Source organism: Peromyscus maniculatus, chromosome 4, assembly GCF_049852395.1.
Source record: "Peromyscus maniculatus bairdii isolate BWxNUB_F1_BW_parent chromosome 4, HU_Pman_BW_mat_3.1, whole genome shotgun sequence".
Taxonomy (NCBI): domain Eukaryota; kingdom Metazoa; phylum Chordata; class Mammalia; order Rodentia; family Cricetidae; genus Peromyscus; species Peromyscus maniculatus.
This window is the reverse complement of record NC_134855.1, coordinates 13,405,060-13,419,359: the sequence shown is the minus strand read 5'-3', so window position 1 is coordinate 13,419,359 and position 14,300 is coordinate 13,405,060. Positions and strand designations below refer to the sequence as shown.

General features: G+C 47.7%; 1 protein-coding gene across 3 annotated transcripts in view; it reads left to right on the top strand.

Moving 5' to 3' along the window:
* The first annotated feature begins 4,315 nt into the window (after positions 1 to 4,315).
* Positions 4,316 to 14,300, top strand: part of Adamts13 (ADAM metallopeptidase with thrombospondin type 1 motif 13) — a 32,387-nt gene continuing 22,402 nt past the window's right edge. For 2 of the 3 annotated variants that reach the window (XM_042275072.2, XM_015986629.3), the window contains exons 1-8: positions 4,318 to 4,505; positions 4,789 to 4,858; positions 6,282 to 6,430; positions 9,102 to 9,185; positions 9,430 to 9,554; positions 9,677 to 9,823; positions 12,182 to 12,328; positions 12,767 to 12,929. In XM_042275072.2, the coding sequence (XP_042131006.1) occupies positions 4,389 to 4,505; positions 4,789 to 4,858; positions 6,282 to 6,430; positions 9,102 to 9,185; positions 9,430 to 9,554; positions 9,677 to 9,823; positions 12,182 to 12,328; positions 12,767 to 12,929 (1,002 nt within the window). In that variant the 5' untranslated portion in view covers positions 4,318 to 4,388. Of the gene's footprint in view, positions 4,506 to 4,788; positions 4,859 to 6,281; positions 6,431 to 9,101; positions 9,186 to 9,429; positions 9,555 to 9,676; positions 9,824 to 12,181; positions 12,329 to 12,766; positions 12,930 to 14,300 lie in introns of all 3 variants that reach the window. The other variant, XM_042275073.2, reaches the window with a different exon arrangement.

Below are 14,300 nucleotides of genomic sequence, written 5' to 3'. Positions count from 1 at the left end.
AGTTAAAGACCCAAGGAATCCAGATGACTTCAATGACTAGGAGAGAAATGAAGTTTTGTAAATTGCAAAGTTAACGCTTACATAGTTATCCGTGGTAGTCTGAAGTCTAGAATCGAAGCGAGTATTTTTCCCCCCTCAAGGTACTATATGTCTAGAACACAATCACATTTCATGATTACTCATTTCTCAATACAGAATGCCCTGTGGGTATGATCTCTTGGTAGTGGCCAAACCTTTCTTTTATTGAACATTTACTGTATGACAGCTGCTTTTACATGCTTTGATTTATGTAATCTCAGCAATACATGAAGTGGTTTTGTTTTGTTTTGTTTTTTTGAGACAAGGTCTCACTATGTAGCTCGGCTGGCCTGGAACTTAGTAGACCAGGTTAGCTAAAAGTTTGTTGATTTTATCAAAGAACCAACTCTTTGCTTTATGATTCTTTGTATTGTTTCGTTTGTTTGTATTTTGTTGATTTCAACCTGAGTTTGATTATTTCTTCCAATCTATTTTTCTTCCCCCCCTCGCCCCCCCACCTTGAGTCAGGGTTTGTCCTAGAACTCTCTTTTGTACACCAGGCTGGTCTTGAACTCACTGAGATCCACCTGCCTCTGCCTCCCAAGTACTGGGATTAAAGGTGTGCACCCTACTCCCCCACCCCCCACTATTCTTTTGGTTATTATTTCTTCCTCTTGTTCTTGTTTTTCTTTTTTTTCTTCCTCCTCCTCCTCCTCCTCCTCCTCCTCCTCCTCCTCCTCCTCCTCCTTCTTATTTGTTTGTTTTTTGTTTTTCCGAGACAGGGTTTCTCTGTGTAGTTTTGGTGCCTGTCCTGGATCTTGCTCTTTAGACCAGGCTGGCCTCGAACTCACAGAGATCCGCCTGGCTCTGCCTCCTGAGTGCTGGGATTAAAGGAGTGTGCCACCACCGCCCGGCATTTGTTTGGTTTTTTGAAACAGGGTTATTTTGAATAGGCCTGGCTATCCTGGAACTCACTCTGTAAACCAGGCTGGCCTTGAACTCAGAGATCTGCCTGCCCCTGCCTCCTGAGTGCTGTGATTAAAGGCATGCATGACCACTGCCTGGCAGTTATTTCTTCTTGTTTTTGGGAGTTTTTAGGCGTGGCATTAAGTTACTAATATGAGACACCTCCAGTTATTTTATGTAGGCACTTAGCACTATGAGCTTGCCTCTTAGCACCACCTTCATGTGTTCCTCAGGTTTGGATATGTTGTGCTTTCATTTTCATTCAGTTCTAAAAAGTTTTAAATTTCCTTCTTGGTTTCTGTCTTGACCCAGTTTTCATTCTGTAGTGAGCCACTCAACTTCCTTGAGTTTGTATACTCTCTGTCACTTCTTTTGTTGTTGATATCTAGCTTTAATCTTTATGGTCAGTTGGAATGCAAGGTGTTATTTAGGTTCTTTTATGTATGCTGTGTGGTATGTGTATCTGATTACTTTGCTGTTGATTCTCTTCCCCAAGCAGCCAAAGTGGTTCTCTGATTGGCTTATAGCTGCTTTTCTGGAGTCTGGTACAGTGCCTTTCTTACCCATTGCAGGAGCTCAGATAAACGTATGTCATATGGATGAATGAGAGGGCGAATCTAGTGGAGGGGCAGAGGCAAAATGCAAGTGGGAAAGAGGAGTGCCGAAGGGCACAGCACCAGAGAGAGGGACTGAAAACATGGCTCGTCGGCTTAGAACACGTCCTGCACTGCGCTCACACGCACACCCCCACACAGTGATCACACACACACATGATTCAAAAGTGAACATTGAAAGTCTAGGAGTTGGAGAGGTGATTCAGTAGTCAAGAGCTCTTGCTGCTCTTGCATAGGATTAGCATTTGGGTCCCAGCACCTACACTGGGGATTCAACGCGCTCTTTGGGCCTCTGTGGACACCTGCACTCACATGGTGGTACACATTCAAACAAGCAGGCACACATACACACATAAATAAAAATAAACTAAAATTTTTTTCATTAAAATATATACCTCAGGGAAGCAAGAAGGTAGGAAAGGACCCAGAGGCAGTCTGGCCAGGCACAGGTGGGTGCATATCCTCCCTGTACAGTGGTTAAGAGAGGCTGCAGATTTAGCTGAGGAGACAAAAGTAATCATCCTTGGGAGGTACTAGTCAGTTTCCTATCACTGTGACAAAATATCTGAGATAATCAACTTCGTAAGGAGGGAAGGTTAATTTAGTCACAGTTGTTTAGAACCTGTAGTGAGGCAGAGTATCATGGCAGAGAAAAGCTACTTACCTCATGACCATTGAAAGTCCACAAGCTGGAGAGGAAAGAACCAGTAATCTTCAAAGGCCACTGTCTCGATGACTTAACTTCTTCCCACGAGGTCCCATCTCTAAAAGGTTCCACCAGCTCCTACAGGCTGGTGATCAAGCTTTCAATTGATGAGCCTTCAAGGAACATTTGAGAGCTATGTGGTCAGCGTTCTCTAGAGGAAGAAATGGGTGGCATGATTATATATCACAAAGGTCATTTAGTAAATTGGCTTACATGATGTGGGCTGGTGTATTAGTCAGGGCTCTCTAGAGGAACAGAACTGATGGAATGAGTCTATCCGTCTGTCTGTCATCTGTCTATCTATCTATCTATTTACTAGAGTGGCTCACAGGCTGTTGTCCAGCCAGTTCAACAATGGCTATCTCCCAACAGTAAGTCAAAGAATCCAGTAGTTGTTCAGCCATGAGGCTGGATGTCTCAGCCAGTCTTGATCTTCAGTGTACACCATCAAAATCTAGAGAATATAGAGCAATAACACACAGGCAAAGAGTAAAAACTTCTTTCTTCCTTGCCCTTTATATAGGCTGCCATGAGAAGGCATGACCCAGATTTAGGGTCTTCCTACCTCAAATGATCCAGTTAACCAAAGCCCCTCACAGGAGTGCCCAGCAACTTGGGTTTTTAGTTAATCCCAGATGCAGTCAAGTTGACAACCAAGAATAGCCACCACAGTTAGGTAGTTCAACCATGGTTGTCTGTGTACTCAGGAGGCTGAGAACCTGGTAACTGCTCAGGCCATGAGGTTGGATGAGCCATCAGATCTAGTTGGCATTGAAAGTCTAGGGGATTCCTGGAGAGCCATTGGTCTTCATTCTGTGTGGGCTCGAGAGATGACTCAGTGGTTAAGAGCACTGACTGCTTTTCCAGAGGGCCCAGGTTCAATTCCCAGTACCCATATGGCAGCTAACAACTGTCCAAGATCTGACACCCTCACATAGACATACATGCAGGCAAAACACCAATGTACATTAAATAAGAATAAATAAGTTATATATATATATATATATATATATATATATATAAAGCAGCTGATTCTGATGTCATTGAAGGATGGTGGTGGTGGTAGCAGTAGCAACAGGATCTCTGTGCTCGTGATCAAGCAGTGGAAGTGGCAGGCAAAATCAGCTCTGCTTTTTCCTTGGATTTCTTTATACCAGGGCTGCTGCCAGGAAGTGCTGCCCACTCTGGAGAAGGGTCTTCTCTCAGTTAATCGTCCCAGAAAGTACCCTCAGATCCATCCAGAGGTTTGTCTCTTAGTCTATTCCAGATCCAATCTTGTTGACAACTAAGATTAACTCCCCACAGACCCAAACTGTAACAGGGAACTGGCAGGATGCAGGGTATGCAAGAGTGTTTTGGAGTGAGTGAATGAGAGGTCCCCAGGAGGTGCAGTGGGATGCCAGGCAGTTCGTGACAGTACTTGCAGAGATGTGGGGCCACTCGCCTGCTCCATGACTCTCCCACCAGGTGCAGGTGCAGGTGCAGGTGCAGGTGTAGACCAGGTGGACAGTGTCAAAATGGTAGGGATGAGGGCAGAGAAATGGGGTGAGGGCACAGGGTGTACGGTGCAGTGCAGTGAGAGGCACAAACTCTGCAAAGGTGAAGGGACAGGAGATCTAGAGAGAGCCTGGGAACGAGGTGCCAGAGGAAAGGCAGGCTGAGGGACCAGAGCTGCCATGTCTTTAGTGCGTTCTCTCATTGGTCAGTCAGAGGTTCCAGCCATCTAGGACCTGTCATTTCACATGAGCCCAGATCCCGACCCTCCCACCCAGAGCTTGCTCCTTGTTCAGACTGAACTGCTAGACCAGACCCTCCCAGGAGGCTAGGTGTGCACAGCAGGAGGACTTTCCCGGTGCAGGACATAGTTGGGGTGCTCTGCACAGGGAGCCATCCTAGGCAAGTTCCTAGCAGAAGAAGCTGCTCGCTGCCCCCTCCTCCCCCAGCCCTGCCCTGGGAGGAAGATCCCAAGAGTAAACACTGCCTGATGTCCCGCCCAGCCAGCAAGTGAAGCCTGTCACATTCCACACTAACCAGACTCCCAGTCACCAGGGGTCCTGTCCAGCCATCGCCTGCCTTTTCTAAGGATGAGCCAGCTTTGCCTATGGGTGACATGCCAGCCTGTTCATGCTGCCAGTATCAGAGGAGTCCTCACTGGTGCCTTCTTCATTCTGGGCTGCTGGGGGCTCCCTGATTTCCAGAAGGTGGGACTACATAAGATCTCGTGTTGAGTATTCCTGTCACCTGGGAGAGGGGACCGCCAAAGCTCTTGGGTAGAGTGGCTGTGGTCTTTCTGCTGGCAGAAAAGGAAGTTTGTTTACTCTGGTGAAGGTGACAGACTCCATTTTGTTGCAGACCTGTGTGGATCACTCTCCTCGGCTCCCTGACTAGGCATGGCCCCTCATTCTCTGTCCCTATATCTCCCGTCGTCCTCTCTTCCTTGGCCTCGTCTCCTTCCTCCTTCCTCTATGTCTTTTTGTTTTGCAGGGTTTTCTTCAAGGTCTGGAACCCAAGGAGGTATCCTCTTACTTTGGCCACCACGCTGCTGCACTCACAGGTAGCTGACATGCTCTGAGGCAGGGGAATTTCTTGAGCCCTGGGTGGGGGACTGAGGGAGTTCCCACTGAGTCAGTGAGTGTTCTGGTGGCCATGGAAGGAAGAGGTCAAAGAAACTTTGAGTCTCTCTGTTAATTAGCTTCACTGCTTCCTGCCAAGTTGATAAAAGCCGTTCTGGGTGTTCTGGCTGCACTGGAGTCCTGACTCCAGGCTTCTGTTTAGTATCTCAAGGGAGGGGGCGTTCACTGGCTGGCCTCTTGGGCCTGTGGATGGCCTTTGTGGGGCTGGCTGATTTTCAGGAACTTGTCACTTCTGGCCATAGCTGTAAATATTTATTCCTTCCATGGGAACAAGGTAGGTGTCAGGTCAAGCAACTCTGGCTCCTGTCCTGTAGATCTCCTCCTCATGGTGAAGGCTTTCCCATGACCTGTGGTCCTGGCTCTCAGGATGCCGTCCCTTTTCCCAGAAGAGCAGTTGGTGATTTTGATGAAAACCATGGTTGGGGGATGGACTGGGGAGCTAGCTCACTCGGCAAAGTGCTTCTGTGGAAACATGAGGACCTGAGTTCTAATCCTAGCATCCATATAGAAAAGCTGGCCATGGTAGTACACATTTCTAATTCCAGTGCTGAGTAGAGGCAGAATGCAGTGTGCATCCTTTCAAGACCACAGAAAAACTGGTCACAAATGGTATATCTCCTAATCCTTTCTATCCTGACCACAGTCAGGAAAATCCCTGGGGCTTGCTGGCCAGCCAACCTAGCCTAATTGATGAGCCCCAGGTCTCAGTGAGAGATCTTGTCTTAAAAAACAAGGTGGATGGCTCCCGAGGAACAACTTCTGAAGTTGACTTCTGGCTTCCATCATACACCACAGACACTGGCAAGGTCCAGGACCAGAGGTGTTCTTTCTACTGGCTTGTTTATGGAACACCTGTTTCAAGGCTGAGACTACTTTGCCAAGAACTGATGCAGCCCCTAGGCAAGGCTCAAAGACAGTAGGCAATAGCAGTCTGCTCACTCTGGAGCCTGTCTCCTGGCCTGTATTCCTCCCTGCTTCTCACAAAAGAAAGAATCCTGGACTCCTCCTCCTTAGCAGAAGGGTCCCAGATGGGAGGAACAAGGGAAAGGGAGGTGGATCCTGTCTCCTCTGTGCCTCAATTAACTGAGGCCTTGTTCCCCTTTGTCAATGAGAACAGGCTTGGGGAGCCACGTTGTGGGGTCCTAGAACTCTTCACCTTCTCTTTCCAGCCTGAGCTGGGCCTCCTGCCCACTCCCTCACCACCTCCTTCAGGCTGAGAACTGGGCCCTGGGAGAGGACATGAAATCGACCTTTTGACTTCAGGGACTGGCCACCTCCTCTCTGTTAGCTCACCAGCGTCTGTTTTTAAAAACCTTTGTCCTCAGCCTTCTCCTCCCCCTGTAGGCCATCCTTCCTCTCACCTCCAGAGACTGAGATGGAGAAGGACTTTGGGGGACATTCTGCATCTGGAACTGCTGGTAGCTGTGGGTCCCGATGTCTACCAGGTTCACCAGGAGGACACAGAGCGCTACGTGCTCACCAACCTCAACATCGTGAGTGGTGGTGGGCTGGCAATGGCTGGTACAGGAAGGTGGGCTCAGGCCCCTGGTGGATCTGTGGGTTTTCCCTCTGAGCCTCTGGACATAGTGCCCCACCCTCAGGGCTTGTGACCCAAAGTCAGTACATTTGAACTCAGTGTGTTGAACTGTCTCATAGAAACTGAGGGTCTGCTGGAGCTCATGGCCCTGAAGAGAAAGAAAGGTCACAGCTGCCCTACCCCCATCCCTGTCTCCACCCCAGCAGAGGTGGACAAAGTCAGGGAATCCCTCTCAGTACCGGAATCCTCCCCATTGTCTCTCAGTTCATTTGGCCAGCAGTGGGTGCAGTCTGCACACACTGCTCTCTCTTCAGGTCTCTTAGGGAGGCACAGGGCAGATGAGCATGCTAGGTGTGAACAGATGCTCTTCTGGCTGAAGATATGAGGCTCTCTTTCTTTCTTTCTTTCTTTCTTTCTTTCTTTCTTTCTTTCTTTCTTTCTTTCTTTCTTTCTTTCTTTCTCTCTCTCTCTCTCTCTCTCTCTCTCTCTCTCTCTCTCTCTCTCTCTCTTCTTTCTTTCTTTTTTTGGTTTTTCGAGACAGGGTTTCCCTGTGTAACTTTGCACCTTTCCTGGAACTCACTTGGTAGCCCAGGCTGGCCTCGAACTCACAGAGATCCGCCTGGCTCTGCCTCCCTAGTTCTGGGATTAAAGGCGTGCGCCGCCGCTGCCCAGCTGAGGCTCCCTTTCTTACGGACACCTCCTCCCTGTACCTAATGGTTGGGAGAGCAGAGGTGCCTCACACCATTAACCCTTATGTCAGAAAGGTAATTTGTCACCCAAGACCCAAGTAATATCAAGTCCTTGGAGAGGACATGAAACACTGTACCAACATCCATACAGTACATACAGGACACATGTGAGAAATGACTGTTCCAGGCCTTCAGGAATTCACACTGTACAAATGGCATTTATGAGCATTCATATGGTGTCCCTAGACCCAATATAAAGAAAGTGATTGAGTCCATTTGCTGGAGCAGTGTCTTCAAAATAATGATGAACTAACTTGGGTGTGGTAGCACATAACTATATGCTCAGTATCCAGAAGACTGAGACAAGAACGTCACAAGTTTGAGACCAGCTTGGTCTTGTTGGGCTGTCTCAAAAAGAAAGAATGGAAGAAAGGAAGGAAGGAAAGAAGGAAAGAAGGAAGGAAGGAAGGAAGACAGGAAGGAGGGAAGGAAGGAAGGAAGGAAGGAAGGAAGGAAGGAAGGAAGGAAGGAAGGAAGGAAGGAGGTGGCTCATTAGGTGAAGGTGCCTGCCACCAAGCATGACAACCTGAATTCAAGCCCAGAACCACAGGTGGAAGGAGACAGCCAATTCCTGCAAGCTGTCCTTTGACCTCCATATGTGTGCACATACACTAAAAAAAAAAAATGTAAAACAATTTTTAAAAAATCTAGGGAAACCCTGTCTCAAAAAACAAAAACAAAAAAAAAATTAAAATTAAAAAAATTTTTTTTTAAATCTAGGACTCTAGAAACTAGTTTCAGCCAGTGACTGACAGCTCCAGTCTCCTCCTCTCAGGTCTGCTGCAGAGATGGGGGTGGGGATGGGGTCATGAAGAGATCCTGGTTGTGGCTCAGGGGCAGCATTTGGTCCCAGTCACTGTCGCTTTCTCTAGAATGGCTTCAGTATCAGCCTGATCACCCTTTTCAGATGAAAGGAAAAGTCCTCTGCATCCACCTCAGCAGTCCCAGGGCCAAAGGTCCCCTGCCACCACGCTGTTTATCCCAGCATGTCCCTCCCATGTACAGGTGTGGTCTAAGTCCAGACAAACCTGTGTAGGCTTTTTGTCTACAGGCCCCTGAGGTGATGTTTTCTCGGTGAAATGATTACCTCTGCCAATTAGAAACCATTGTCTTTAAATTTTGGGATCCCTCCCTCCAATTATAAGTTGCCAAAAACCCAGGCTCCCTTGAGTTATTCACATGCCATTAGGACAGTGGTTTTCAACCTGTGGGTCATGACCCCTCTGGGAGGGGACCAAATGACCCCTTCACAGGGGCCGCCTAAGACCATCAGAAAACACAGATATTTACTTTATGATTAATCGCAATAGCAAAATTACAGTTATGAAGTAGCAATGAAAATAATTTTATGATTGGGGGGTCACCACCGCATGAGGACCTGCATTAAAGAGTCACAGCGTTAGGAATGTTGAGAACCACTGTCTTAGGAGAGCTGGTCAGGTGGTACCCGAACCAGAGTATCTGGTTTTATTCTCTGAATCTGCTAACCAGTCAAGGCTTGATCTCCCTCTTATAAAACAGAAGGCTTATAAGGAAACCGAGACTTAGTGATTAGTAACCAGAGCCCACAGCTAGGAAGAGGCAGAGTTTAGATGCAAACTCAGGCCAGCAATCAGCTCTTTTTGTTTTGTTTTGTTTTTGTTTTTGTTTGTTTTTGTAGACAGGGTTTCTCTGTGTAGCTTTGCGCCTTTCCTGGAACTCTCTTTGTAGACCAGGCTGGCCTCGAATTCACAGAGATCCGCCTGCCTCTGCCTCCTGAGTGCTGGGATTAAAGGCGTGCATCACCACCGCCCGGCTACAATCAGCCTGCCACTGGGGCTCCTAGACCCGCTCTCAATATGTGTGTCGCTTCACCCCCTCCCCTGTTGTCTTCTGCAGGGGTCAGGACTGCTGAGGGACCCATCCCTGGGGGTTCAGTTCCAGGTGCACCTGGTGAAGCTTATCATTCTCTCTGACTCAGAGGTGGGTACGAACCCTGACTCTATTCCCTTCATCCTTTCCTGAAGAACTGGAAACTGGGTGGTAACTGTGGGGCTGAGCTGGACAGACAGCTCTCCTGAAGTTTTTCAGAGCTTTGGTTTCTCTGTAATATGGGGGGTAGCTATAAGATTGTTGTAATATGGCCCAACTGAGACACATGCTGGCAACAGTCAGCACCATCCTTGGTACCACTTCCATAGAAATCAGCTCTTTGGTTGTTCCCTAGAGTACTCCAAATATCACGACCAACATCACCTCATCCCTGATGAGTGTCTGTGAGTGGAGCCAGACAGTCAACCCCCACGATGACAAGGATCCAAGTCATGCTGACCTGATTCTCTATATAACCAGGTATCTGAGATCCCCACAGGGGTGCTGCTTGCTTAGGAGGGCTGCACTATGACCTTCCCTGCTTTCTGCCCCAGCAACATGGCTGATGGAGCCATCCATGTGGATCTTTTTCTCTTACCAAGGTTTGACCTGGAGTTGCCTGATGGAAACAAGCAGGTTCGGGGGGTCACCCAGCTTGGAGGTGCCTGCTCCCCTTCCTGGAGCTGCCTCATCACTGAGGACACTGGCTTCGACCTAGGGGTCACCATTGCTCATGAGATTGGGCACAGGTATGTGGTCTCACCAGCTATCCCCAGACTGGTTGGAGAGCTGGTCTCAGCCCCAGGGTGGAGGGCTGTGGCCTAGGCAGGCAGCAAACCTTTGCATAAGCTGCTACTTCTTGATGTTACTGAGTGATTAACATAAACTCTTTTTTATTTTTTATTTTTTATTTTATTTTATTTTTTTTTTTGTTTTTGTTTTTTTGTTTTTTCGAGACAGGGTTTCTTTGTGTAGCTTTGCGCCTTTCCTGGAACTCACTTGGTAGACCAGGCTGGCCTCGAACTCACAGAGATCCACCTGCCTCTGCCTCCCGAGTGCTGGGATTAAAGGCGTGCGCCACCACCGCCCGGCCATAAACTCTTTTTTAAAAAGAATAAACAGTAATTAGAAATTAATTTACTTTTTAAAGTTTAAAAAATGTAGTGTGTGTGTGTGTGTGTCTGTGTGTGTGTGTGTGAGTGTGTGTGTGTGTGAAGATGTGGGGTGAGGGTCATGCCACAGCATGCATGTAAATGTCAGAGAACAACTTTGTGGCATTGATTCTCACTTTTATATAGGTTATGGGAATTGAACTCAGGTCCTCAGGCTTGTGTAGCAAGTGCCTTTACCCAAAGAGACAGCTAGAAAATAACTCTTGTAGGAAATTCCAGTAAAAAAAAAAAAAAAAAAAAAAAAAGAGCCGGGCGGTGGTGGCGCACGCCTTTAATCCCAGCACTGGGGAGGCAGAGCCAGGTGGATCTCTGTGAGTTCGAGGCCAGCCTGGACTACCAAGTAAGCCCCAAGAAAGGCGCAAAGCTACACAGAGAAACCCTGTCTCGAAAAACCAAAAAACAAAACCAAAAAACAAAAAACAAAAAAACAGACTGAAGATTATCCTAAGTCCTGCCATGTCTTGGTTATTGTTCTAATGCTGTGAAGAGACATCATGACCAAGGGAACTCTTACAAAAGAAAGCATTTAACTGGGGTCTTGCTTACAGTTTCAGAGGGTTGGTTAGTCCATGATCGTTAGTCCATGCAGGGAGCATGGTCCCACACAGACAGGCATGGTGCTAGAGCAGTAGCTGAGAGATTTACATCCTGATCCACAGGCAGACAAGCAGAGAGAGGGAGACACTGGGCCTGGCATGGACTTGTGGAACCTCGAAGTCCACCTCCAGACACACACTTCCTCCAAGGACACACCTACTTTAAAGAGGCCATACCTCCTTTTAGTTCACCAGCTAGGGATTAAACATGCAAATATATTGGGGGGGCGGAGAGATGGGCTTTCTCCTTTAAACTACCACACACCACTTATGGAAATGTCTTTTCAGATTTATATTTAATTTTGGTCATTAATACGCACACACCAGGCTTGTGGCATACATTGTTATTTTGATTCTATTGTGGTTTCACATGGCTGCTTGGCCATCTGTCAATATGCTGGGTGGGATTACAGGTATGTGTCACCAGGCCACATAACTCTTGCCTTTTAATATAACTGTATATCTCAAATGTTTCTCAGCTCACAGATCTCTTTTGTTTTTGTTTTTGTTTTGTGCATATCACAACTTGATCTCCTCTGGTTGGACAGTTAGGGTGTTTCTGAGTCCTTGCTGCTGTGTGCATTGTGTATTCTTGCGGGCAGATCTTTATTCCTGTGTACTATCATTTTGTCTAGAGAGACATGTTTTTTTTTCTCTTTGATTTTTAGGATTTTTTTTTAAGTTAGGCAAATAAAATCCACTTGTTGTAAACATATCAAATGATTTGGAAATTTGCAGAGTGAAAAAATGAGTTTCCCTCCTGACAGCCCAGCAGCTCTCTGAAGTGGTGTAGGCTCCCAGGGGCTCTCCAGATCTCCCAGAGGATCTGACCCCAGCAGCTCCTGCACTGCCCCATCCCTAGCCTCTTAGGCTCCTGGGGTCTGCTCTGCTTGAAGTGTGAGGATATTCAGGCCTTGCCTGAAAAAAAAAAAAAAAAACCCACTACCTAGGAACAGAAAGGAAAACAGCCACAGCTTCTGGGCTTCTTAACCACAGACAGCTGCAGTGTGTATAGATTTCCCAAAGCTGAACACACCCAGGCCATCAGCCATCAGAAGAGTAATCTGCTGGCCCTCAGGCCTCTACCTGGCACCCAGTTCCCACTTCTACATCCCAGACTTGTAACTATTGATTAGATCACTTAGTCTATCATCAAAGCTTTTTAGCCAAAGGTTCACCCTGCTGAACCAGCTCTCCTCCCCTCCTCATATAGGTGGGAAACTGAGGCAGGGCCTCCAGGATGCCTGTTGGGCTGGCTTAGCTAGTAGCAGGTCCAGGGGACACAAAGGTGGCCCAGTCCCAGCTCCAGATGGCCACTCTGAGTTTCTTCTCCCCACAGCTTTGGCCTGGACCATGATGGTACTCCAGGTAGCGGCAGCACCTGTGAGGCCAGTGGCCATGTGATGGCGTCTGATGGTGCAGTGCCTACTGGAGGGGCCCTGGAGTGGTCCACCTGCAGCCAAAGGCAGCTGCAGCACCTGCTCAGGTACAGCCTCCACCTAGACAGGGTTGGCTGTCACTCATCCTGCCCAGCAGCCTTTACCCCATCCCATTCTGCTGCCATTACTTCCTGTCCCAGAGCCCACTCTACTCCCCAATCGATTCCTCCATCCACTCTCATCCCATCTCCATCATTCTTTTCCACTTCCCTGAACCCACTCCTCTATTCCATCCCACTCCTGGGCCCATCCCTCAATTGCCCCTGTTCTCTGCTTCCCCTACCTCCTACTCCCAGCGTTCCATGCCAGGCCATTTCCTGTCCATTGGTCCATGGCCTTCTCCATCTCTCTTTCAGCCTGCTCCATTCTACGCCCATCTCTGTTGGGCCTCTACCCAGCTAACAGTCTCCAGCCCCACATCTACTCCTTCACCCTGACCCCACTGGTATCCACTCAGGTCTTGAGCCCTGCCTGATCTGTCACAGCACAGGGCAAATGCACTGCTTCTGGGACCCGCCTGGGCTACAAGCAGGACTTTCATGGCCCCAGCTGGTGGTGCAGCCTGGCCTCTACTACAGTGCAGATGAACAGTGCCGTGTGGCTTTTGGCTCTGGGGCTGTCGCCTGCACCTTCTCCAGGGAGGGTCTGGTGAGTCCACCTTTTACCAACACCCAGCCTCACGCTACCTTACTCAGTTCCCTCTGGTACAATGGCCCCACCTGCTGGATGCCAGGCACAACTGAGAACCACACCAGGGCTCACTTGGTTTAACTCACAGTTTACAACCACCAGCTATGTGCCTGATCTTGTCTTAATGCTTGTGTTTAGTTTATTGTTAAATAAGAAATGTGCACACATGCATGTGTGTGAGTGTGCCACAGTACACTAGTGAAGATGAGAGGACATCTGTGTGGGGTGGACTCTTTCCTTTCATCATGGGTTATGGGGATTAAACTCAGGTCATTAGGTTTGAGTCATAATCACTTTTATCCATTTCTCTCACCCACCTCTTGGAAGTATTAAACATTTTTAAACTAAAGTCCCCACAGTTTTGTTTGACTTTGCCTTACAGATTATGTAGTGGTACCTGGCACAGAGGCATCTAACCTACAGGGTGGGCTCAGCATAGAGGCCTCCAGGCTCCATACAGAGTAGCAGTTTGGTTCACAAGAGGTGGTAAATGGAAAGGCCAGGGTCCCCCAAGCCAGATTTCCTCCCTAGGAGGTGTAGGACCTCCCCTCTTTGTCCAGGTGAGCCTTTTCCTCCCTCCCTCCCTCCCTCTCTCCCTCCCTCCTTCCTTCCTTCCCTCCCTCCCTCCCTCCCTCCCTCCCTCCTTCCCTCCCTCCCTCCCTCCACAAAAGCATTAAGAATCATGTTTAGGGCCTGAGGATGCAGTTTAGTAGGTAAAGTGCTTGCTCCACTGGCATATCAAAACTCCAAATTTGGTCCTCAACCACACAAACTGGATATGGTGGCACATACTTGTAATCCCAGCACTCTGGAGATAAAGGCAGGAGAATCAGAAGTCAAGGCCATCCCTGGCTATATAGGGACTTCAAGGATATCCTGGGCTACAGACTTTACATTTTAAAAGTTATGTTTAGTATTTTTATAAAGTGCAAAATCTTTGAGTTATTATGTTTATTGATTTGTGTTAGAATGCCTATTTTTCTTTTCTTTTTAAAAATAATTTATTTTTATTTTATGTGCACTGGTGTTTTGCTTGCATGTATGTCTGTATGAGGGTGTCAGATCCCCTGGAACTGGAGTTACAGACAGCTGTGAACAGCCATGTGGGTGCTGAAAACTGAACCAGGATCCTCTGGAAGAGCAGCCAATGCTCTTAACCACTGAGCCATCTCTCCAACTCCAGAATGCTTATTTTTTATTTAAAAGTTTATTTTTCTCTTCTAGTTTTAAATATTAAGACATTTTCATGGCTCCTAGAAGCATGATGACAGGCCCTGGCAAAATCCATCCTTGCTTCTGATGGACAAATCAGTCAGCTGTGTTTTGTTC